General features: G+C 51.6%; 1 protein-coding gene across 1 annotated transcript; it reads right to left on the bottom strand.

Moving 5' to 3' along the window:
• Positions 1-14,882: 14,882 nt before the first annotated feature.
• GRINA (glutamate ionotropic receptor NMDA type subunit associated protein 1) lies at positions 14,883-21,546 on the bottom strand. Its single transcript, XM_056854330.1, has 7 exons — positions 21,139-21,546; positions 20,859-20,918; positions 20,577-20,689; positions 19,069-19,269; positions 18,771-18,899; positions 15,384-15,527; positions 14,883-15,032 (listed from the first exon to the last, which is right to left on the bottom strand). Exons 1-7 carry the CDS (start codon positions 21,512-21,514, stop codon positions 14,883-14,885), a joined length of 1,173 nt encoding a protein of 390 aa, XP_056710308.1. The 5' UTR covers positions 21,515-21,546.
• Positions 21,547-24,963: the final 3,417 nt, after the last annotated feature.

Genomic DNA, 24,963 nt, shown 5'->3' with positions numbered 1-24,963 from the left:
TTCCAAAAAATTCTCATCGTCTGAGTTGAACTGGCCCATTTGGGAGAAAGAGGCTGCCGCGGTCAAACATGCCCTCATGGTGTGGAGACATTTCTTAGAGGGGGCTGAGTTTCCGTTTGAGGTATGTACGGACCACAAAAAATTTAGAGGCGTTAAAGGGAATGCGCAAACTCACAGCTAAACAGGTGCGCTGGGCAGAGTTCTTTTCCAAGTTTTGTTTTGTTTTGAAGCATGTCCCTGGAAAACAAAATCAGTTGGCAGATGCGCTTTCCCGGCTCCCCCAATACCAGAGCAAGGTGGAGTGCCCTACAGACTCGCTCTTCACTCCAGAGCAGTGGGGGGTTATGCCTGGTCTGGCCGTTCTGACTCACTCCCAAGTACAGAAGTCCCCTACTAGGGCTGTTGAAAAAAAAATTCGGTATAGTTCGGATTCGGCCGGATTCGGCCCGTCTGGATTCGGAATATGCCAAAGTCCGAACTCCCCTGCTTCGGGTCCGTGCAATTCGGCGGGAATTCAAAGTTCAGGAAAACAATTCGGTCAAATAAAGCCATTAAAAACATGACCGCGCCTTTCCGCGGCTCCGAGGGGGCATTTTTTGGGGTAGAGGTCCCAAACTTCCAGCGGAGCTTCAAAGGACCCTTCTTGCAAGACCCCCCAAGTTTTGTAAAGATTGGGTCAGGGGGGGCTGAGATATGGGCCCCGAAAGGGGTCCCCCCCCACCCTTAATGTGCATCTCTGAGCAGAGCTTGCCGCCCACGCACAAAACTCCCAGCCCCGACAAACAGCTGAGCTGCGGGAAGCAAGGGCGGGGCAGGTGCGAAGAAGTTTGCAAAGCAACACAACTGCAAAACAACACAACTGCAAAGCAACACAACCATGCAAAGCAACACCTGACGCCTGGGAGTTTGCAAACCATGGAAAGGGACAGAGGCAGCTATCTATGCATAATGAGCAGGAGGGGGTGGAATTTCCCCTTTTGCATCGGACTCGGGACAGGCAAATGCATTCTTTAAGTCACCATTTGAAAACCAGTTTTGAGCAAGTATCAAAATAGACCTAACCGATCTTATGAATGAGGGAAAACCTGAGGACACACAACTGAAGCCCCCCCCCCTCAAACCAGGGAGAGAGAGACTTGAGGGGGCACACACACCCCAGGCAGAACAGGTGAAAGCCCCCTTTGGCTTCCCCCCCCACCCACAGAAACTGCTCCCTCCCCACACACACACACAGACTCTGCTTCCCCCCCACACACACACAGGAGAAAAAATATAGATTAAAGCCCCCAAAGGGGTCTTACTGTGGCTGTCTTCTATTCCAGCAGGAGGGGCTGGGAGGACTGGGTAATCCAATACAATTCTATTTAAGCACAGGAGGTTTTGCCTTGGATTTTCCGCTCTGGAGATGCATATAGGATCAGGTGATCCATTCATCCCAATAGGGAAAAGGGGAAAGCCCATATCTCGGGACTCCCTGACCCAATGTTTACAAAACTTGGGGGGTCTCTTAAGAAGGCTTGTCTGAAGCTATGCTGAAAGTTTGGGGGCTGCATCCCCAAAAAAGCACCCCCTGCAGCCACGGAAAGAGAAAAGGGGGGAGCCCATATTTCTGCCCCCACTGAACCCATCTTTACAAAACTTGGGGGGTCTCTTAAGAAGGCTCGTCTGAAGCTATGCTGAAAGTTCCATGGCTTCACCCCCAAAAAAGCGCCCCCTGCAGCCACAGAAATGGAAAAGGGGGGAGGGAAAAGGGGTAGAGCCCATATCTTGGGACCCCCTGACCCAATGTTTACAAAACTTGGGGGTCTCTTAAGAAGGCTCGTCTGAAGCTCCGCTGAAAGTTTGAGGTCTCTACCCCAAAAAATGCGCCCCCTGCAGCCATGGAAAGGAGCGAATGTGCACACTCACCCCCCCACACAAGGATTTCTCTCTCTTTCTCTCCCCCGCCAGGCCGCGCAGCAGCTGATTCCTCCAGTACTCAATCCTGACTGATTGACCAGAAGAAGACCCAGCTTGGCCACCGATTGGTCGAGGGAGAATGCTGCTTACTGACGGTTATGCTGCTTACTGACGCCCCGAATTTGCCGAATTTATTTGTGAACTCCCGAACTTGCTGAATTCAGCTCCCCTGTTTTCCTGCCATTTTTGAGTTCGGTTCGTCCCGAACTAAAAACCGCCGAATCAGGGGAAATTCGGCTGTTTTTCGGTTCAGGCCGAACCGAATCTACAGCCCTATCCCCTACCCTGGAGGGGTTACCGGACTCTTCCAAAATGATACGAGTCCCCTCCCTTGGAGGGACTGCCGGAAGCTTTTAAAAGCGCTTTAGCCGAAGCCTGACAAGTGGAAAGAGCCACCAATAGTCTGCCAGACAAGCTGACTCTGTGGGGGGAGTTTTGGTTTAAAGAGAACAAACTGTACGTTCCTGCTTTTTTGCAGAGGGAGGTGATGGATCGGGGCCATGCTTCCAAGGTAGCAGGGCACTTCGGTTTCGTAAAAACCCTGCATCTGTTACGCAGGCAGTTCTGGTGGCCAGGGTGAGGACAGACTTGGACTCTTTCATTCGCAGTTGCCCTATGTGCGCTACAGCCAAAAGGGTGGTGGGGAAACCAACTCTTGAAACCTTTGGAAACGACTTCGGCTCCCTGGGAAGTCATTGCCATGGATTTTATCACAGATCTGCCCCCAACTGGGGGAAGACGGTACTATGGGTAGTTACAGACCTTTTTTCCAAACAGGTGCTTCTTAGTCCCTTGTACGGGACTGCCCACTGCACAGAAATTGGCTCGATTGTTTGTGTCACATGTCTTTAAATATCACTCTTTTCTGCGCAGTTGGGCCTTGAAGTCAGAATGGATGAGACGTTTTGTCAGCAAAGAAATATCACAAAAACGCCACAGCTAGTGGCCGAATTAACACCACTTATAGGGTGGGACTTGGGTGTTACCAGGTCACGAACTACTTTAAACACTGAGCTGAAGAAGACCCTGCTGATGCAACCCTGGTGGAGAAGAGCGCCTTCTTTGCTGCTGCCACCTCCACCACCTCTTAGGCCTGCCAATGGAGTTTTGCTCCCCTGCCTCAAACTGAGACAAACTGGAACAAGATGCTGTTTGATAACGTAACCAAGCTTAAACTGGATTTGGTTCAGAAAACTCTCCAGTAACACACACCATACTGAAGAAATTTAAGAAAATGTTTTAAAAGCAATACATAGTCCCAGGGGCAGTTCACGTACACAGAAAGTAACAAAACTAGCTGTCCACATAGACTTAGCCAGCACAGTGTAGTGGCTAAGGTGTCGGACTAGGACCTGGGAGACCCAGGTTCGAATCCCCATTCGCACCATGGAAACTTCCTGAATGACCCTGGGCCAGTCACACACTCTCAGCCCTGATCCTGGCTAGAATTTGGATGGGAGACCTCCATGGAATACAAGGGTCATGAAGCAGAGGCCGGCAATGGGCAAACCACCTCCCAACGTGTCTTGCCTTGAAAAAACCATCAAGGGGTTGCCATATATCAGCTGTGACTTGATGGCAAAAACAAAAACACTTATTGAAATCTGTAGCATAGATGTTGGCTTCTCATAGCTAGAAGCAAAGGTATTCCAGAGCATACAGCAAGCGTCCACAGGCAACATGGAGGGGATAAAGGAAAGAAAACAAGAAAGGCAAAAAGGGAAGCGGCACCCTTCCATCACAGGATTGACTTTATGGGAAAAGCAGGCCATTACCTGCTGCAATCCTTCCCCAACCAATCATTCTGGGAATGAGCAAGTTGCCTCCTCACCATCAGACCCACAGCTGAAAGAGATAAGCTAGTTAAGGAGCTTGGGAACTGCCCTTGCCTCTGTGTGTGTGTGTGTGTGTGTGTGTGTGTGTGTGGCCCACGGCTGCTACCAGACCAGAGAAGGGGGGGGGGAGAAAACCTGGACCGAATCTGACAGCACCAGACATTCAACTCATTGGAAGGGGCACGATCCAGCAGTGACAGTGGCAAAGAGCTCCTACTGCTCTGCTAACAGATCAGCCAGCTTGTAGTAGTAGTAGAAGAGGAGTTGGTTTTTATATGCTGACTTTATCACTTAAGGGGGACTCAAACCGGCTTACAACAACCACCTTCCCTTCCCCTCCCCACAACAGACACCCTGTGAGGCAGGTGGAGCTGAGAGAGCTCTAACAGAGCTGTGACTAGCCCAAGGTCACCTAGCTGGCTTCATGTGTAAGAGTGGGGAAACCAATCCAGTTCACCAGATTAGCCTCCACCGCTCATGTGGAGGAGCGGGGAGTCAAACACAGATACACGGGTTTGTACATGGATATGTTGTTCTAGGTACTCCAGCACTTGTTGAATCCCAAATTTAAACCTTTAAACTCTTGTGAATTGATCTTTTTTGCTTTGATAATGCAATCCCCCCCTCTGAGAAAACCTCTCAAATACATTCAATTTGGATGCTGGTTGTAATATCGTTGACATGTCACAGACGTCCCTTTTGGGGACGCTAGTCAGACAAGGATCTAGGAAGCCACATATACTTAGTCCACCAGAAAATGGGGAGAAGCCATTAGCAGGATTATTCTCCAACGGAAGATCCAAAGCATAGAGTCCTTTTTTGTGGTTTTAATTATATACAAGAACTAGCTGTACCCGGCCATGCGTTGCTGTGGCCCAGTCTGGTTAAATGGAAAAGAAAGAAAAGAGAAAGCGCATGTTTCTAATATGTTTAATTCCACAATACTTGTGGGTATACAATATTTTTGTGGTTCCATTGTCTGTGCATATATATTGTCTGGTTTGCCAACTCTAGAACACGCAACATATAATTGTCCATGTGAGAAGCAATCCGTGTCTAGATCTAAACCACACAATTCTAAAGATTGGCTCTGAGCTTTGTTGATGGTGATTGCAAACGCCAATCGAATTGGGAATTGCAATCTCTTAAATTGAAATGGCATATCCGTTGGAATCATAGGAATGCGAGGAATGAGGACATCTTCACCTTTGAAAGGTCCTGTCAAGATTTCCTAGTTGCAGTTTGCCACTTCTCTGGTCTCATGCAAGTAAACCGAGGAATAAAATCTAGCTAGCTAGCTAGGACTTGACGTCAAGCATAATGTTTGTGGATTTCTGGTCCATTCTGAGAGCATCCCAACCACATTTGCCCCCGCAACAAGATGGCAAGACCTTTGTACACAACCTCTTTTGAACCACTCCTTTTGCTTGCCTCAGACTTCTCCGTCTTCTACATCAAGTGAAAAAAAGTAATAGCACTAAGAACTGATATGAAAAGTTAAGAAGCTGATTTCTATTTGTTGCCATCTTCTGGGCTTGGAGTAGGGGTCACTGGGGATGTGGGGGGGGAGGTAGTTGTGAATTTCCTGCATTGTGCAGGGGGCTGGACGATGACCCTGGTGGTACCTTCCAACTCTGTGACTCTGCAAACTGTTTTTCTGAAGTCCATGAAAGCTCATGGTGAGATGGAGTGTATTAGAATCAAATAATTAAATACAGGTTCATGGCAGCTAATTTTATATGCAGGTCCAACAAATAGAGATGCCGCTGATCATAAGACATTCTAGCTTGAAACTCAGCTGTGCCACACTCGAGTATTACAAGGCCAGCTAACACTTACTTAAGAGCTCTTCTGATAAATAACTCTAAAGCAGTCCTTTTCATGTGTGCACATTATGCACAGGAGATGGGAGCTTTTCTTTCTGGCAAGAAATCTGATAGCCTCCCTTTCCTTTGCTTGCCCTTTAATGCATGAATATTAGAGAGATCGTGCTGGAATATGGGCAAGGGAGGAATATGGAGGAAAAGATAATCAAGATAATCTCACCATGACTTTGATAGGAAACCCAAATGTTTCCCTTTCCTTGATCTGCCTTAGCTTCTCCTAAATATGAAAGTAAGTGAAAGTGCAAAACCAGTGAATGTACTTGAGAGAGTGAGCACCACTGAACTGGGAGGAAAGGACATTCATAATTTGGCTCTTAGATTCATGATCTGCATGAGGCTGACTTGAATCCAAGGAGAGACAGGGAGCTTGCCCATCTCCAGCCTTGATCCTGTATATGATGGATGAAACAACATTGAATTCTTCCAAGATATTTCTGCTATTTAATTATATTATGGAGATGCAGGCCTGTAGCCAGGAATGTTATGGTAAAGGAAGATGAGTACACCAAAAGGGGAGGCTATTTAGTATAGTGTGTGTTGCTTTAACGGCCAACAGATGGTGCTGTTTTTCAAAAAATGCATGTTTTTACCTGTCACAGGTAAAATAAGCAGGTTTTTACCTGTCACAGGTATATAAAAACACGCGCGTATTCGAATGCAATGTTGTGTCAAAATTTCAAAGCAATCGGTGAAGAACTTTCAGAGATTTAAGATTTTGAACAAACGAACATTTACAGTTTTTTGGTTCTTGTAGGTTATCCGGGCTGTGTAACCGTGGTCTTGGAATTTTCTTTCCTGACGTTTCGCCAGCAACTGTGGCAGGCATCTTCAGAGTAGTAACACTGAAGGACAGTGTCTCTCAGTGTCAAGGGTGTAGGAAGAGTAATATATAGTCAGAAAGGGGTTGGGTTTGAGCTGAGTATTGTCCTGCAAAAGTATTGTCCTGTAAGTATCAAGATAATGTGCTAATGAGGGTATGGTATGTTAATATGGAACCATTGTATCCTGAAGTGATCTGTTAATGTGTGTAATCCAAAGCTAATCTGTATGGCTATTGTTGCACAGATCCGTCTTGCATGGTCCATCTGACAGAAAAGAGGAATAATCAAAACATTAATGGACCGTGCAAGACGGATCTGTGAACCACAGTTTCTCAAGGAAGAAACTAATCATTTTGTCAGATTGCACAGAGAAGCCATTGAAATTCATAAACATCAGCACAACTTTAACAGAAAAGAGGAGAGTTTAAGAATGAATAAGGCTTGGCTTCCTGCCCTGAAAAACCTCCAGACAAAGACAACATTCAACAATAGCCATACAGATTAGCTTTGGATTACACACATTAACAGATCACTTCAGGATACAATGGTTCCATATTAACATACCATACCCTCATTAGCACATTATCTTGATACTTACAGGACAATACTTTTGCAGGACAATACTCAGCTCAAACCCAACCCCTTTCTGACTATATATTACTCTTCCTACATCCTTGACACTGAGAGACACTGTCCTTCAGTGTTACTACTCTGAAGATGCCTGCCACAGTTGCTGGCGAAACGTCAGGAAAGAAAATTCCAAGACCACGGTTACACAGCCCGGATAACCTACAAGAACCAATGAACTCTGACCGTGAAAGCCTTCGACAATATTTACAGTTTTATTTATATAGAAGATATATAGAAAGAATATATAACAGAACAGATAGTAGGTTAAGGAACAGGCATGGATATAAAGTACAGCAGTCTAATTCAGGAAAACCTCCCCCCCACACTCTCTTCCCTCAGTTCATTCCTTCTCTTTTAAGCTGAACGTTCATAAAACTTTCCACAAAGCTTCTCAGAACAACATGCTAGAATTAACCAGAAAAAACTGTGCAGAGGAGAGTGACGAGGATGGTCAGGGGCCCGGAGACCAAGAAGCCCTGCGAGGAAAGGCTGAGGGAGTTGGGAACATTCAGGCTGGAAATGAGGAGGTTGAGGGGGACGTGATTGCTCTCTTTAAGTATTTGAAGGGCTGACACTTAGAGGAAGGCAAGGAGCTGTTTCTATCAACAGCAGATGATAGGACTCGCAATGATGGTTTTAAATTGCAGGCAGAAAGGTTGTTAGGAAACTGGATGTTAGGGAAACTTTTTTTACAGTAATTGTTGTTGGACAGTGGACTCAGCTACCTAGGGAGGTGTTGAGCTCCCCCTCCCTGGCAGCCTTTAAGCAGGGGCTGGACAAACACTTGTCAGGGATGCTCTAGGCTGATCCTGCATTGAGCAGGGGTTGGCCCCTTCCAACTCTATGGTTTTATGTTGCGACACCACTGGCGCAAATAATTTCAGTGGGCAAGATAGGTTCTCCACGCTGAGATGGCAGGACCTCTGAATCTCCACAATCTGTGCTTTGAGGAATGCTGAGCAAGGTCGCCACGTTCAGTGAATATTTTTTTTAAAAAAAAAACCAAACCAAGACATCATGGCTGTTCTAAGGCATCATGCTATGGCTAAAAATGACAGAGACTGTCCATGTGGAATGACCCCGCAAGGCCTGTTCCCTCAGGTTCCTGGAGATTGGGCAAGCTGGCACTGCTGTCCTGGGTCTCCACAAGGCAACCCTACCCCTTCTTCCCAGGGGTTATCAACTTGTCTGGGGAGTAGCCACTGCCATTAACACATCTAGAGAAGTATCACCAGCTATACAAGTGTGTACATCTAGCACTCTGTATCTGCATTGCCATTTAAAGGCTGTGCCCAGTTCAGTCCTACTAGCCAGCCTGTGGATAATTTTTTGCACCTTCACGCTCCAGGGATGGTGAGCTCACCTGCTGCAGAACCAAATATGTGTGGGTTTGCAGATATCAGCCTTCAAGCATTAAAATATAAGAATGCTTAATAATCAAATAAGGAAGAAGGTTGGTTTTTATATGCCAACTTTCTCTCCCACTTAAGGGAGACTCAAACCGGCTTACAATCACCTTCCCTTCCCCTCCCCACAACAGACACCCTGTGAGGGAGGTGGGGCTGAGAGAGTTAGAATCATAGAGTTGGAAGGGACCACCAGGGCCATCAAGTCCAACCCCCTCCACAATGCAGGAAATTCACAACTACCTCCCCCCTCCACACCCCTAGTGACCAAAAGATGGCCAAGATGCCCTCCCTCTCATCATCTGCCTAAGGTCACAGAATCAGCATTGCTGACAGATGGCCATCTAACCTCCTCTTAAAAACTTCCAGGGAAGGAGAGCTCACCACCTCCCGAGGAAGCCTGTTCCACTGAGGAACCGCTCTGTTAGAAAATTCTTCCTAATGTCTAGACAGAAACTCTTTTAATTTCAACCCGTTGGTTCTGCTCCTACCTTCTTGAGCAACAGAAAACAACTCGGCACCCTCCTCTATATGACAGCCCTTCAAGTACTTGAACATGGTTATCATATCCCCTCTCTGTCTTCATCTCTCCAGGCTAAACATACCCAGCTCCTTCAACCTTTCCTCATAGGTCTTGGTCTCCAGACCCCTCACCATCTTTGTTGCCCTCCTCTGGACACGTTCCAGTTTGTCTACATCTTTCTTAAAATTGCGGTGCCCCAAACTGACCACAGTACTCTAGTTGAGGTCTAACCAGAGCAGAGTAAAGCGATACCATCACTTCGCGTGATCTGGACACTATACTTCTGTTGATGCAGCCCAAGACTGTGTTTGCCTTTTTAGTTACAGCATCACACTGCTGACTCATGTTCAGTGTTTGGTCTACTAAGACCCCAAGATCCTTTTCACACACACTACTGCTCAAACAAGTCTCCCCCATCCTATAATTATGCATTTGATTTTTCCTACCTAAATGCAGAACTTTACATTTGTCTTTCTTGAAGTGCATTTTATTAGTTCTAGCCCATTTCTCCAGCCTGTCAAGATCATCCTGCATCTTGGCTCTGTCTTCTACCGTATTTGCTACCCCTCCCAATTTAGTATCATCTGCAAATTTAATAAGCGTCCCCTCTATTCCTTCATCCAAATCATTAACAAATGATTATAAATAATTTATAAATGATTTATAAATGAATTATAAATGAATTCTGAGAGAACTGTGACTGGCCCAAGGTCACCCAGCAGGCTTCGTGAGTAGAAGTGGGGAAACCAATCCAGTTCACCAGATTAGCCTCCGCCGCTCATGTGGAAGAGGAGTGGGGAATTGAACCAGGTTCTTCAGATCAGATTCCACCGCTCCAAAGAATTCACATGGTCTATATACAGCACCAGACGAAGGATATAAAGAAAAAGTGCAAACACATTCTAAACCCTACATTCTATACAGCCTAAACAATGTTTAATTAGGATAGGTGAATAATTCTTAAATGTGCAGCATTTAAAAGTCCTTCATTACCTTAGTCCCCAGAGTTGGGATTTCTTCCCATTATCGCTTGATAAATGCACAATATGGAATCTTTACCACAATATGGTAAAGATTTAGGCCTACACCATTTGTCTCTCCCTGACCAAAAGCCAAAAAACAAAACAACCCCCCCCCCCAGAAAACAAAGGCGAGCTTCTTCCTTGTGTCCTGTGAATGTATAATCTCCCCTTGGGAATCGATCCGTCTGGGGTCAGCCCTAATCTTGCCTCAAGGGGAAGAAAACATCATCTAGCTGTGTAGCTTGTCCAGTATCTGTCCCTTCAAGGGTGACGCTCCAGCAAGGTGTTAGATGTTAAACCCTTTGTCTTACTCCAGCCAGAGCTGTTTGCATAACTAAGTGCTGGGAGCTTTGCTGACTCATTCTCTGACACTTTTCTTCTTGGCCAGCTACATCCCAGCTCATAGTCAGAGTGCAGTTCTAATGGTTGAATTATTGGGGTGAATTCTAGGGTGAAGGATGCTATCTGGTTCATTTATGGACCATTTCAATCCAGTTACTGAGAGGGATCTTGGGATCTCTGAAGGCAACCACTTGCATTCTAGACCCTTGTCCATCCTGATTGCTGCAGTCATGTTACGGGTCACATCATGTTAGGGTAACATCAGTGAGTCCCCGATGTCCAACATCGATCAATCACTGGCTCAGGCCACCTTTTCTTGGATACTAAAACAGGTGGTCATCCATCCATCACTAACAAAGCACTAGGGAAGAAATGACACTGGTGCCTTTATTTGATTATCTCTGATGACAAAGGCCATGTCTCTTTTACTCTTACTGGATTTATTAGCATGGTCCACAGTATCACAGGCCGCCATCTTGTTGAGGCATTTAGAAATAGAAGTAGGGATTAACATGATGTGGGTTGGTCTGAATTGTTCCTTGTGGACAGGATTCAGAGGGCTACCGTTGTAGGTCAGTTGTCATCAGTTTGGGACTTATCCTGGTATAGTTCCACAGCCTTATAACTGATGCTGTTTAGTCTCTCTGTAAAGTCCTTAGGAGAAATTATTCGTGGCTTTGGTGTAAGTTGTCATCAATACGCTGATAATGCCCAACTCTGTATTTCTTTATTCAAATCACCCCACAATGCCATGGAAGTCCTGAGCCACTGCCGGACTGCTGTGGTTAAATGGCTAAGGATGAACAATTCGGAGACGAGGGCAGTTGGGAAGCCGGACATCTTGAATGGTGCTACATTTCCCACGTGTGATGGGGCCCGACTGAGACTCGCCAGCTCAGTTCGGAGCCCAGGGGTTAGTGGAGCCAGGATTATTCCTGGAGAAGCAAGTTAATGCAGCTAAAAACAAACAAACATATGCTTTCTTCCATCTTCATGTAGCCCAGAAGATGGATCCTTACCTTGCCTTAGCCAACGGGGCCAAGGCAATGTTTATTGCATGCCTCACACCCTTGCTTTTACCGCATTACTTCCTATCACTGAAGCCTATTTTCGGTACTACCACATGCCACGCCTTAGGCCGTTTTTATTTGCACTGTTTTTGAACCCTAGTGCTAGTGAAATATTAGATGTCTTAAGCCATCTGAACAAAGTGTTTTGTTTTGTAATACACCTTGAGTCTCAGTGACACAGGTGGGCTATAAATAAAATAAACAAAAAAAGAGTTCATAAATAAATAAATAAATAGAAAAAATGGCTAAGGCATTTACAAAATTATACAGGGGATGGAGAAACTGGACAGAGAGCTTTTTCTACTTCTTCCATACTACTAGAATTCTGAGGCGCCCAATGAAAGTGATGGGCAATAGGTACAGAATAGATGAACAATTAAACTGTGAAACTCACTGCCAGTGGACACAGTGATGACTATGTGTGTAGATGGTTTTAGAAGTAGGGTTTGTTTTTGTATGCCGACTTTCTCTACCGCTTAAGGGAGACTCAAACCAGCTTACAATCACCTTCCCCTCCCCACAATAGACACCCTGTGAGGTAGGTGGGGCTGAGGCAGCTGTGACTAGCCCAAGGTCACCCAGCTGGCTTCGTGTGTAGGAGCAGGGAAACCAAACCGGTTCACCAGATTAGCGTCCGTCGCTCATGTGGAGGAGTGGGGAATCAAACCCGGTTCTCCAGATCAGAGTCAACTGTTCCAAACCACCGCTCTTAACCACTATACCACGCTGGCTCTCAAGGGGGGAGATTCATGGAAGCCAGGTCCACTGAGAGCTACTAGCCATAGTTAGTAACGGGAATCGCCGCATACAGAAGCAGAAGAACTCTGAATACCAACGCTGGGAGCCGGCATCCAGGGAAGGCCTTGTCCTCTATACAACTGGTTGCTCACCGTAGGGAACAGGATCTGGACTAGATGGGAATCCCTCTGAAAGTCCAACGTCAAGGAAGAGCCCCTGCGGCAAGCCATCACACCACACAAACACGCACTCCGTCAGGGGCAATCTCTGCAGATTAACCAGGTTTGCAAATTCTCCTGCTGTGTGCCGCTTTAGTGCCACAGTGCCCAGACCTCCCCCCATTCCACCCTGGAATCTCCCTTTGTTTGCTTCCATAGAAGATACAGGGGGCCACAAGCCTCTTGCAGCACGGCCGAGTCACAGAACTGGTGCTCTAGAAACAGGCAGGAGAGGAGCAACGGAGACCGATCTTCCTGCCAGACAGGTGGGAGCCATCCTAGTGGAAGGGACTGGGGCAAGAGGGAGTTGGAACAATGCAGAGGCAGCCAGCTAAAGCGGAAAAACATCCTATGAGTGTGTGCACAGACAGACACCACAACAGCAGGTGATCCCAGACCCAAACGCCGGGATTCCTGCAGGCAGTCGGCCACGGCAGCAGGGGAAGAAAACTGCAGTTGGGGAGGCCTGCTGCCCTGAGCCCTGCTGGACGGGGAAAGTAGAAGGTAGAAATAAAGGGGTAGAAGCTGAAATAAATAAAATAAATACATCGGTGGGCATCCCCTTTCCTTCAGGGGCACCAAGAGACTGCTGACTTGTCTGCCAGCAAAGGACTTGGAAGAGTCTGCATCCAAACCGAGGCCAAGCCTCATGCCTGCCCCCCAACCTCGGGCCTACTGAGCCACAAACGGACCGTTCCTCCTGGCAGATCTGGGCTACCGGCTGATCTCACCAACACCAACTGGGGTGTGTGTGTGCAGAGGTGGAGACCAAGCAAGGAAAGCTGGACAATTTGGGGCTACGTGGCCACCATGTGGGTGAGAAGCGTGCTGCCTTCTGTGCCCCAGCGAGGGCCACCAGAATGCCTGGCACCAGCTGTGCCCACGTGGGAGTGCCCGGACCATGTGTGTGGCTCAGGCAGAGTCAACTGGGGGACCCAGAAGAGGCGAGGTGCGAAAACCCAGAGTCCCCAGAATGTTTGCCCCTCAACCCTGTTGCTATGTCAACGGCCAAAGGAACACAAGTGAAGCTGCCTTATACTGACTGAGACCATTGGTCTAGCAAGGTTGGTATTGTCTACCCTGACTGGCAGCAGCTCTCCAGGGTCTCAGGCAGAAAAGGGTCTTTCACATCACCTATTGCCTGGTCCTTTTTTAACTGGAGATGCCGGGGATTGAACCTGGGACCTTCTGCAGGCAAAGCAAAAGCTCTTCCTCCACTGAGCCATTGACTCCCCCCCGACACACCACACACACACACACACACACACACACACACCTCCTCTGGTGTGTATCTGCCTACACTTCAAAGGCTCCCAGAGACCGCACACAAAAAGACAGACCCACATTTTGGAAGCGACCTCCAGCCACATGCGGCGCCAGGCCCCACCCACGGCCTGCCCCTGCGGCCCCAAGTGTCCGGCCCTCCATGCATGCGCTCCCCTTGCCGCCCAGGAAGGACAAGACAGCTGAGCGCTGGCTTCCGGTATTCTCGCTTTTATTTGGACATCCTATAGATACAGCAGAGTGCAGAGGCCCCGGGGGCACTGCCGTGGCTGCCTGGCATGCTGCAGCCCAAAGCCCCCCAAAAGCCAACTGCGGGGGGGGGGGGAGAGAGGGGGCCAGGCAGGCAGGGGTGCCGGGCATCAGGCTGGCAGCAGGAGTCTCCCAAGCTATGAGTTTTTGCCTCGGTGCATAAAAGACCTCAGCAGAACCATGGGTTGGAGGACCAGGAGAGGAAGCCGCCGCCCCTCCCCTCCCCGTGCACCTGCCCCATCACTAGAGGAGAGGGGGAAGAGGACAACCCCCCCCCAATTATTCCGGGTGGAATTAAGAACAGACTCGGCCCTCACGACGGCTGGGACAGGGGCCTGGGGATGCGGAAGGCGAAGCAGGCGGTGGACGCCGAAGGTCAGGGTCAGAAAGGAAGAGCTCATTCCCAGCCAAGGAAAAAGGGTTTGAGTGCAGAAGGAGGGGAGCCCCCGAGGAGCTTGGGGACTCACTGAGGCAGGAGGTGGGGAGAGAGGAGCGCGGGGCGAGCAGCATGCCTGGATGAGGATACGCCTCCACATTCAATAAATATTTCCATTTCCGAACCAAAAAAAAAAAAAAGGGAAAGGGAAAGGGAATAAAACCCGGAGAAATGCAGCGTATTTACACCCCCCTGCCCCCAAAGACCCTCCGCCCCGCAAGACGGCGCTCCGCTCCAGGCATTTGTCAGGGGCAGGGGGCCCTCTGCTCCCAAGCCCCATCATATCATCTTGCCCAGCAAAGCACAACGTGGGGCAGACGGGCAAGGAAGAGAACGTGACCCTGAGGAGCAGGAAGGAACACAAACACAGGCGGGGAAAGGACCCCCCGGAGGAGGAGGAGGAGGAGGAGCACGACAAGAGACGGGGCTCGTGAGGAGGAAGGAACTCTACTCTGGAGGGGCCCTACTCCTTGGCCCGCCCGATGATGGCCAGGATGTACAGGAAGATGTTGATAATGTCTGTGTAGAGGTTGAGGGCTGCAAAGATGTACTCCTCGGGGCTGATGGCCAGTTGCTTGTTCCCCAGGATCATCTGGGTGTCCACAGCCAGGAACTGCCGAGAAAGGGGAGTTGGTTGGTCCACGAGGCCCACAGGAGGCGGAGGGGGGAAAGGGCAGCTGCCCTGCCACGCCCACCTCCACACGTGGACGCTCCCAGGGGCTCAGATGTGCAGCCGAGCCCTTCTCCTGCCCAGCTCCGCAGAACAAGCGCCCCCACAAGATGGATACGGCACGGCCGCCCCTGCAGTGGCCAGACTCCCAAGCACGGGGGGGGGGGCTCTGCCCCCCACCCCATGCCTCAGCCCCAGTCCCCTGAGGATACTGGACAGGCCAGCCAGGACACACCCGTCAGCGCTGGGGACAGCGAGAGCCAGAGGCTACCCCCTCCCCACCCCAACACTCACGCAGGTGAAGAGGAGGGCTCCGATGGAGGCGTAGACGAGGTCCAAGATGCGGTTCCGGATGAAGATGCACAGGATGGAAAAGATCAGCAGCACCACCAGGCAGACAATAAGCACCCCCCGGCAGGAGGTGAAGTCGTACTTGGTCTGCAAGGGGAAGCACCAAGAGGGGGGGGGTTATCAGGAAGGTCCCCAGGCCCCTTCAACCGGTAACACAACCCCCTCCCCTCCTTGGCTGCCTGAGGAAGAAACGGGGCAGAAAAAACACTTAAAACTCAGCGATGTGCACATTGCTGGATCAGTACTGCATCTGCTGGTTTTGCAAGATTTGAACCTGCTTCCAAGATTCAGTCTGTGGAAGACTGTGGGTGGCGTGTACAGGTCTGGGCTTTATTTATAAAAGGGGGCATAGACTGAAGCACAGACCCTCAAGGGATTCTGGATGCTACAACAGGGGGAAATGGAAACAGGGTCTAAGGAAAGATGAAAGATTTTCTGAAGCCACAGAAGGTGACTTACTCAGCATAGTACCTGTTTTATATTTGACATATTTATGGAATTTAAGTGTATAAATGCTTTCACTTTCTACAAGCAAAACTTCAAAAAAAACTTCACCAATCTTTAAGACAAAGAGCTGCAAACTGCTACACCCTCTAATACCACAGCCCACCTATCAGGGTTTTTGCCATCTGAGAAGCAGGAAAAAAATAAGCACTGAAATAAGAAAACAAATTTTGTAGTAAACACAGGTAAGTGCATTACCAGTCCCATACAGCCACGATAGGCCAAGCAGCATGTTTAGATATCAAGTTAAATTTTAATACTAAAAAAACTGCTCTTTAATTTGTTGTCATTAAGTGCATGATTAGAGCACATGAAGAGGTGCCCATTTAAACGTTAAGAATGTCATTGAAAATACATTGTCTATGTCCGTGATCCCCAATCTCTGGGTCAAGACCCAAAAGTGAGTCACAAAGCCTCTGAAAGTGGGGGGCAAGCCAGCCCTCCTTAAGGGTGGCTCTCTTGCCCAGAGATGAACTCCCACTTGCTTGGGATTCATATTGAGGACAGTTGCACCCTTTGTGAGATGTTTATTGGTTTTGCAAAACATCAGGTTGGGTACCACAGAAAATGGAATGCTGGAATTAGGGAGAATTAGGAAGAATTTCCTAACAGAGCGGTTCCTCGGTGGAACAACAGGCTTCCTCGGGAGGTGGTGAGCTCTCCTTCCCTGGTGGTTTTTAAGGAGAGGCTAGATGGCCATCTGTCAGCAATGCTGATTTTATGACCTTAGGCGGATCATGAGAGGGAGGGCATCTTGGCCATCTTCTGGACATGGGGTAGGGGTCACTAGGGCCAGCATGCCAAGCGCCGAGGGCGGCCCGGCAGGAGGGGCGGGCCCGGCATCGGCCAATCCGTGGCAGAGCCGCACTCAAGGGGCCAAAGAGCCGCATGCGGCCAGTGAGCAGCGGTTTGCCGACCACTGGACTAGATGACCCTGATGGTCCCTTCCAACTCCATGATTTTATGAATAAATGGGTGTCAAGGTCATAATTTGCCTAAGGCACTGAAAAAACCTTCGGTCAGCCCTGGATAGGTCACCATAAAAAGTAAATCTGGACTTTTGGGTCACCATACAAAAAGTCTGGGAACCACGTGTCTATGTTGACAGCAGGGGTCTCCAACGTAGTGCCTGTGGGCGCCATGGTGCCGGGTGACACCTTTCCTGGCACCCACCAATTGTTTTTGGAAAGAGGGGGGGCAGGTGGGGCTTTTGCCCAGCAGTGCTTCTAACTAACCCCTGGAGCTCTGGTTGGCTGTGCAGATTTTTAAGGACACTGTGTTTGGGAAGCAGCTGCCACCACAGCACAAGGATCTACACCGTGTGAGTGAAGGTGAGCTGCGGCAGCCGTTTCATGGCAGCACCATCCGCACCGGGCCAGAATTCCAAAGGAGCCCGCAGACACAAAAACATTGGGGACCTCCGGTCTGCAGCACACACAGGAATGCTCATTCTCCAACCCGGCGGTTTATATGTAAATATTTTCATGCTACACACAGTTTCTTTTTAGTTTTTAACAGATAGCTTCCCCTTCTTTTCTTCCACTTCCATTGACTCCTTCCCCTTGCCTGTATATGGGCATGAGCCCTTGCATTAGTTTGCTGTTATTGCTAAGCTTCCCCACGTAAGTTTTGCAGTCGTTTTGATGGTATTAGTGGCTTGATCCACTGGATCACGAAGATACTTCATGGGAATTGGTTCTTGTAGGTTATCCGGGCTGTGTGACCGTGGTCTTGGTATTTTCTTTCCTGACGTTTCGCCAGCAGCTGTGGCAGGCATCTTCAGAGGAGTAACACTGAAGGTGTCCTTCAGTGTGTCAGGAGCAGGCCATGAGGTTTGCCGCAGGGCTAGAGCTTACACAGTGTTACTCCTCTGAAGATGCCTGTCACAGCTGCTGGTGAAACGTCAGGAAAGAAAATACCAAGACCACGGTCACACAGCCCGGATAACCTACAAGAACCAATGAACTCTGACCGTGAAAGCCTTTGACAATATTTTTTTTCATGGGAATTATCTCATGTCTGGAGAAGCTTACTTTTAGCCAGAATAAGGTTTGGCAATCAGAGAGAAAAGTAAGCAGGAGCCGATCATGATATATATTGGCCCCCGGATCCTTTCTACTGCTTTTAAATCGATATTTGATATATTCAACAAAAAAGCTAGGTGCCGCCTGGCGCGCCATTTTGGAAGCCAGTTTATATATTGGCCCACTTTGAATGAATAAAAAACTTGTCCTAAGAGGTTTCAGAGGGCAGAGGCCATATTGGTCTGCAGTAGAACAGCTGGAACTGAAACCATTAGTACCTTTGAGAGCCACCAGATGTTCAGGGCAGGAGCTTCTGCTAGTCAGTTCTGACAAAAGGAGCTCAGACCCTGACAATCTTGTGGGTCTCCGAGGTGCTGCTGGACTCGAACTGAGCGGTCTTAAAAAGCATTTCGCTCATTTCAAGAGGCAAAACCTTTCCCTTGGATGTTTGTTTTTCCCCAAGCCTTCACATCTTTAGGTCTCAGGAAAAAGATGTGGGGCAGCGGGACCGGAACCAAAGCCCCTCTGCACTTTGCTTCTGGCCCAGAGAAGGGCCAGCAGCTGGACTGGGGCCTGTTCACAAGACCACAATCTTTTGCCTGGGAACAGAACCGCACAAGCCTCGGGGGAACCTGGGAGTGGACCAGCCGGTCCGTGGCCTCTCTGGGCAAACAGTCAGAGGTCTGTGCCTGCAGGGCAGCAGAAGAAGCCCCCCTTTCCCACACTCCTGCTGGGGGCAGGCGGTGGGAGCCCCAGCCCTCCCGAGACCACCGGCAGCGGAGGAGCGGGAGCACACACCCACCTGCAGGGAGAAGATGACGACTGTGAAGCAGACGGCAGCCGTGATGCCCACTGCCATGATGACGGCCTCCGTGTTGTAAAAGCTGGCGATCATGCCCACCATGTAGGAGAGGCTCAGGGTCAAGATGGACTGCGGAAGAAGAGAGGACGAGTGAGAAGTGTGACTACAAGCCCCCCCCCATCCACTTAAGAGTGGCCCACAGGCCATTCTGCCCCACCGCCAGCCAGCCTCGCCTGGCCTGCCCAACAGACAGAGGCTTCTTCCCACAGGCCCCTACGTGGTGGGATCAGGCCCTTACCAGGGCAACCAGGTTCCAGGGGTGCTTGCGCCGGAACTCCCCACAGCAGCTGAGAACAATGAGCGAAATGAAGAAGACGGCGTAGGAGATGTAGTAAGTCCAGACATTCCTCCGCACAAAGCCCTTCACGCCCTTCACGAAGGTGAAGATGGCCACAAAGGCAAAGGTGACGGACAGCTGGAGGGTCAGCACCAGGAACACCTGCAGGGCAGAAGAGCAGCGCTGCAGCCCCCTGGACGACAACCCTCCAGAGACGCTCGGGCCGGGGCCCAGCGAGAGAGCCCAGAGGAGGTCGGCCACAAAGGCTCCGTTGGGGGCATCCCCGGGAGACGCACCACGGCAGAAACCCCCATCAACGGATCTCGCCCTTCGGGGTCCCTGACCAAAACCAGCCTGGGACCCAAGACGCTCCGAACTGGAGATGCTGCAGAGAGAGAGACCTGCCGGGACCACCGTGTTTGGCTTCTGTTCATTTACTCAATTCATTTATGCCCCGCCTTTCTCCCCAGGGGGACCCAAAGCAGCTGGCATCTTTCCCCTTCCTCTCCTCTCCTCCACTGTGACTGGCCCAAGGTCACCCAGCGAGCCCCCATAGCATGAGTGGGGGGATCTGAACCTGGGTCTTCCAGATACTAGTCCAGCCCCCCCCCCACATGGTGCCCGTGGGTGCCACTGCACCCCCCCGACACCTTTCCTGGCGCCCACCAAGTGTTTTTAGAAAGTGGGCGGGGCCAGGTGGGGTTTTTCTCCAGCAAGGCTTTTTACTGGCTGTGCCGATTTTTTAAAACGTTGCTCTGGCGGCAGCAGCTGCCTCCGCTGCGCAAGGATCTGCGCCACGTGACTGAAAGTCAGCTGCAGCAGCCGTTCCGTGGCTGTGGCCCACCACCCTGCGCCAGAATTCCCCAGGTGCCCCCGCAGGCTCCAAAAGGCTGTTCCAGTCTGGCACTCTTGGCCGCTACACCACACTGGCTCAAATGCCGCAAGGACCTCGTACAACGGAATTTGCTGCCGTTTAGATGACTTCACAAGCCCTGGAGAGTCCTATCAATGGCTCTGAGCCATGACAGTGAACCCAAACCCTCTATGTTCAGAGGCGAGAGTGCCTCTGAGTGGCTGGGGGGGGGGGGAGCTTTGTACATCAGATCATCAGGGAAGCCCTGCTGGATCAGACCCAGGCCCATCAGGTCCAGCAGTCTGTTCACACAGTGGCCAACCAGGTGCCTCTAGGAAGCCACAAACAAGACTTTGACTGCAGCAGCACCATCCTGCTAGCGCTCCACTGCACCCAGTATAACAGCCCTGCTCCTCTGATACCGGAGAGAATCCCTGCTTGAGGGCCTCCCCTGAGGGAAGCAAGACACTAGCTCAGACGGGCCTTTGGCCTGATCCAGGACACCTCTCCTCTTCTGCACGCCAAGCATGGACTCCTTCACTGAGCTGCAGCCCATAGGAAGGGGCCGGGGGCAGCCCCCCCCCCGGCGGGCACACTGTCCCTCCCCGCTGCTCACCTTGCGGATGAAGGCCTGGCGGATGTTCTTATCGTCCCAGTTCGTGGTGGGGAAATCCGGGCTGTCGTAGTAGGAGGGAGGCCCGTCCTCGTGGTAGTTGACGTGCACCGGAGCTGTGGGGGGAAGCAGCAGCAGGAGGGGTCAGTGCACGGCCCCCCCACGCCTAATGCCTGCCAGGCTGGCCCTCGGAACTACAGCAGGGCAGGGCCGGCCTCCTCCTCTGACTCCGCCAGGCTCCGCACCCCCTTGCCTGGACCCATAGCGGGAGGGGGTGGCGCTCACCAATCCTGGAGGCCACGGTGCCTGATCTCCAGATCACATAGATAGGGGGCCTGGTTCCACCTTTGGGGGCACAATGCAGCAAGAGAAGAAAGGAGACTGAGGGGGGCCCGGGGGCTGCTTCGAGGGCCATCTGTCCCTGCACGGCATCCCATCCTACACTCCTTAGCAGCAGCCCAGATGTGGCCAAGCCAGAGAAAGCACGCTTGGGGTGGGGCAAGCAAGACAGAAGCAAATTCATGCGGCCCACCCCTTCCCACCCTCCCCGCAGCCGGATACTTACAGCCTGGATCCTCAGGGTCAACGGGATGCGGTTGGGCGTACGGCCCCTGTGGATACGGCCCCTGAGGGTAGGGTCCTTGTGGATACGGCCCCTGAGCGTAGGATCCTTGCGGGTACGGCCCCTGCGCGTAGGATCCTTGCGGGTACGGCCCCGCGGCTGGGTACGGTCCCTGCGGGTATGGCCCTGCGGCTGGATACGGGCCCTGCGGGTAGGGCCCCGCAACTGGGTAGCCCGGCTGGCCATAGGCTACAGGCTGGAACTGTGGCTGTGGGTAGGGAGCTGTTGGGTACGGAGGCTGGGCGTAGCCGGGCGGGACAGGAGGCTGCTGCCCGGGGAAAGGGTCGCCAGACACCAGGGAGCTCTTCTCATGCGACATGGCTCCGACACTCACAGGTCAGCCACCACCTCAGAGCTGCAGAGAGACGAGAGAGACCGTGAGAAACCACCCCTGTGAACCCAGGAGTGTGCCCCTTCCTCAGGAGGCCCCCTCCCCGGGTGCCAAGCAATGCCTGGCTGAGAGAGTCAGAGGGAACCCCTCTCCCTGGCACACCCGCTGCCATCCTGCTTCCCATCTGGGGGAGGCGCACGTGCGTCCTTTTGCCAGACAACTCTGCTTCCCCCGCCTGGGCTGCCCCTCTCACAGGTTTCCTCGCTTGCCTCCTCCTTAGCAGAGGCTGGAGTGGCCACGCTCCTGCCTTTGGCCCACTACGGCCAAAGCGTCATGCTGGTTGCACGCCAGAAGTTCAGGCTTGCTTATCTGATTTGTTTAGAGGATTGCTACGCTGCCTCTCCAGGGAACCACCCCAAGGTGGCTGACAAAATAAAGCACCATAAAAACGCAACACCTCAAAAAGGATTAATTAAAACCCAGCACAAAACAAGCAACCAGTGCATGGAAACACAGATAATTATGCCGCTTAAAATGAAAATGTTTCCAGGCTAAAACACACAATTAAAAAGGCAGTCAAGCACCCTTTACAATTAAATGCGGAAGCAAACAGCAATGTTCTGGCCCGGACCAGGCGGGCCTTCAGGGGGAAGGCACTCCTCTGCTGAGCTGCCACTTGCCTCACCTCCGCAGGTGGGGCACAGGGAGTGGGGCTCGCATGGAGGATCTTAACTGGGGGGCTGCATAGTATGGGAGGAGGCACTCCTTCAGCCCCCCCCCCCGGCCCCCAGCTGTGTAGGGCTTTCAAGGCCAGAACTGGCATTCTGAACCAAGCCTGGAAACAGACGGGCAGCCAGTGCAGATCTTTCAGCACCAAAGAAAGGGACGCGGTTCCCCTGATTCCCACCCCTGACGGCAGCCCGGCTGCCATGTTTTGGACCACCTGAAGTTTCCAGCCCACTTCCTAAGGCAGCCCTGTGTAGAGGGCATCACAGTAACCTAACCCGGGTGTGATCGGAGCATATGGAGCGCCGTGGCCTGGTCAGGCTTTCCAAGGAATGGCCGCAGCTGGGCACGTCAGCCAAAGCTGCTAAGGGGCACTCTACATGCCAGGCAGGAGACTTGTGCCCCCAACTCCAGGATCCGGCAGCATTGCAGGGCTAGGAGCCTGTTCCTTCGGGGGGGGGAGTGCAGCCCCCTCCTCCAGGACAGGCTGACTGCGCAGTCCTCGAGGGGATTCTCCGTTGACCAACAGCACCAAGGTCTTGTGCGACTGGAGCTCCGGTATACTGCCCCCCCCATCCCATTACAGTCTCCAGGCACACCCGTCCAGGACTTCCTCAGGACCCACTGGACCAGCTACTGAGAAGAAATAGCGCTGGGTGCCATCTGCATATTGGTGGCACCTCACTCCATATTCCAGAGGTTTAATGTAGATCTTAAACAACACGGGGGGCCCCGTAGTAGCTGCACCTTTGGGAATCTGCCAGTCAAGTAGGTGCGGAACCACTGAAGCCCAGCACCACCCACTCCCACACCCAACCAGTCCTGAAGAACCAGAGGGGACACATTTCCCCTCCCCCATCACCCTTCCGCTGCAGACCGTCCGTCAGGCCAACCAAGGCCATTCTTGTCTAACCCCAGGCCTCAATCCGGATCAAAATGGGTCTAGATACTCTACCTCTTCCAAGGCTGCCTGAAGCTGCATAGCCACTCCCCTCCCCCGGTCAAGCCTCTTGCCCAAAAGAGGAATGTTGGCCCCCAGGTGGACGATGTGCAGGCCACAGCGATCTAGGGGTGCCTTCTTTAGGAGGGGGTCTCATGACCACTTCGTTTAAGGCACCCCGAACAACACCCTCACGCACAGCGGCATTTAGTACCTCCCTGACCCACTCGGCCAACCCAGCCTGACTTGGTAACAACGGGTTTGAAAGGCAAAGGGCTGAGTCCAGACGTGGCCGGCTGCACACACCTGGGCAGTCTGCCCACACCGATAATCGCTGATAATCGCTCATACGCCTGTAGCCCCCCCCCAAAAAAAAATCCTCTCCCACTCTGCAGGCACACTGGCAGCAGAAGGCCCAGGCCAGGATGGCACAGAGGAGACCAAGGGCCAGACCGGCTGCCGCCACCCAACAGTGCTCCGATGGCGGTGCGCCCACGAGGGTCCGGGCCAGAGCACAGAGCAGCCTCGGGAGTTGCAGCATCTGCCTGCAGGGCAGCCGTCTCTCAGCCTCCTTCAGCACGGGCATGGCTGGATCAACCGGTCCGTCAGGCGCAAGCCCAGCGTGCCAAGCTCCAGCCCACCCCCCACCCCGCACGATGGAGCCGCGTGGCCCAGAGCGGGACGGCCACTTCCAAAATTGGCAGCTCCATCCCCAAAACTCCAGGCCTGAGGCCAGGTCAAGAAAAGCTGGTTCATCCAAGAAAGGCCGGAGCTCTACGGCCACTGCCCGCTTGGCCACTTTGCTCAAGAGGGATACTTTAGCCACAGGGTGAGAATTTTATTCCCATGGCTTTGGGGTGGCTTCTCAAGGGTGGGTGGGTGGGTTGGGGATTAACCACCTCTTCAATCAAGGAAACTGGCGCCGCCGCCTCCTTTCATTGCCTCCTGAACCCACTCTGACAAATCTATTTTGAAAAAAACTATTTAAATGTTTTTTTGTATCCTTCCCCTATCTTAGCCTAAGGAGAAAGAAAACCTACCCTATCACCGAAATCTGGCTCAGGTATAAACTGTGCAAGCTATTTGCTAACTCCACCCCACTCATTCTGTGTCTTGAGGGAAGGTCTGAGGAGGAGCTGTCAAGGGCATGTAGAGCCTCCCTGCCCACACCCTGCTCAGCCCCAAGAAAGCCCACCCACCCACCCCCACCCCGCTTCAGAGGATGAAGTCTGCCGGCAGCCCCACATCCTGCACTCGGCCAGGAGGCGGACGCTTCGTAGCCTCCTTGTGTGTTGGGGAAGGGCAGGTTTCTGTGCCCAGAAAGAGAGCCCGGTGGCCGCAGCCTCCCCACACCAAGGGGGGTGTGTGGTTGCGGGTGAAGGCAGGGCAACTGCACAGGTGTCCCTTTTCGCCTTTCCGGACCCACCCTCCACTCCACCCGCAACACAAGGCACACCATCTTTTTTTCTTTAAGACACTCCCTACCTCTGCACCTGAAGGCACCTGGGGCAAAGGCAGGCTGCGTCCCTTTGGGTTTCTGGCCGGGGTCTCCCATGCGGCCACTCGGAGACCCCAAGTGGGCAGAAAGGGGGGGGGAGAAACTCAGCTTTTGTTGCTCCACAGAAAAGGTAGCCACGCTCGCCCAAACCAAAATCCAAAAGCCATGGAATGCTTCTTAAATTGAGACTAAGCAAAAGACCCAACAGGTACTAAAATGGCTTTCGGGTGACGCTATTAGCCAGCCATTTCAAAAGACCCTCCCTCCCTTGCG

Source organism: Euleptes europaea, chromosome 8, assembly GCF_029931775.1.
Source record: "Euleptes europaea isolate rEulEur1 chromosome 8, rEulEur1.hap1, whole genome shotgun sequence".
Classification (NCBI taxonomy): Eukaryota; Metazoa; Chordata; class Lepidosauria; order Squamata; family Sphaerodactylidae; genus Euleptes; species Euleptes europaea.
The sequence above is the reverse complement of the archived record's forward strand: the minus strand, read 5'-3'. Positions and strand labels throughout refer to the sequence as shown.

What these genes read in the sequence shown, in the direction of transcription:
- GRINA (XM_056854330.1), bottom strand. Translation starts at nt 21,514, where the DNA reads ATGTCGCATGAGAAGAGCTCCCTGGTGTCTGGCGACCCTTTCCCCGGG. An exon ending in TGACCCTGAGGATCCAGGCT is followed by an intron (nt 20,919 to 21,138) that starts GTAAGTATCCGG and finishes GTGCCCCCAAAG; the next exon opens with GTGGAACCAGGCCCCCTATC. An exon ending in CACCGTGGCCTCCAGGATTG is followed by an intron (nt 20,690 to 20,858) that starts GTGAGCGCCACC and finishes TTCCCCCCACAG; the next exon opens with CTCCGGTGCACGTCAACTAC.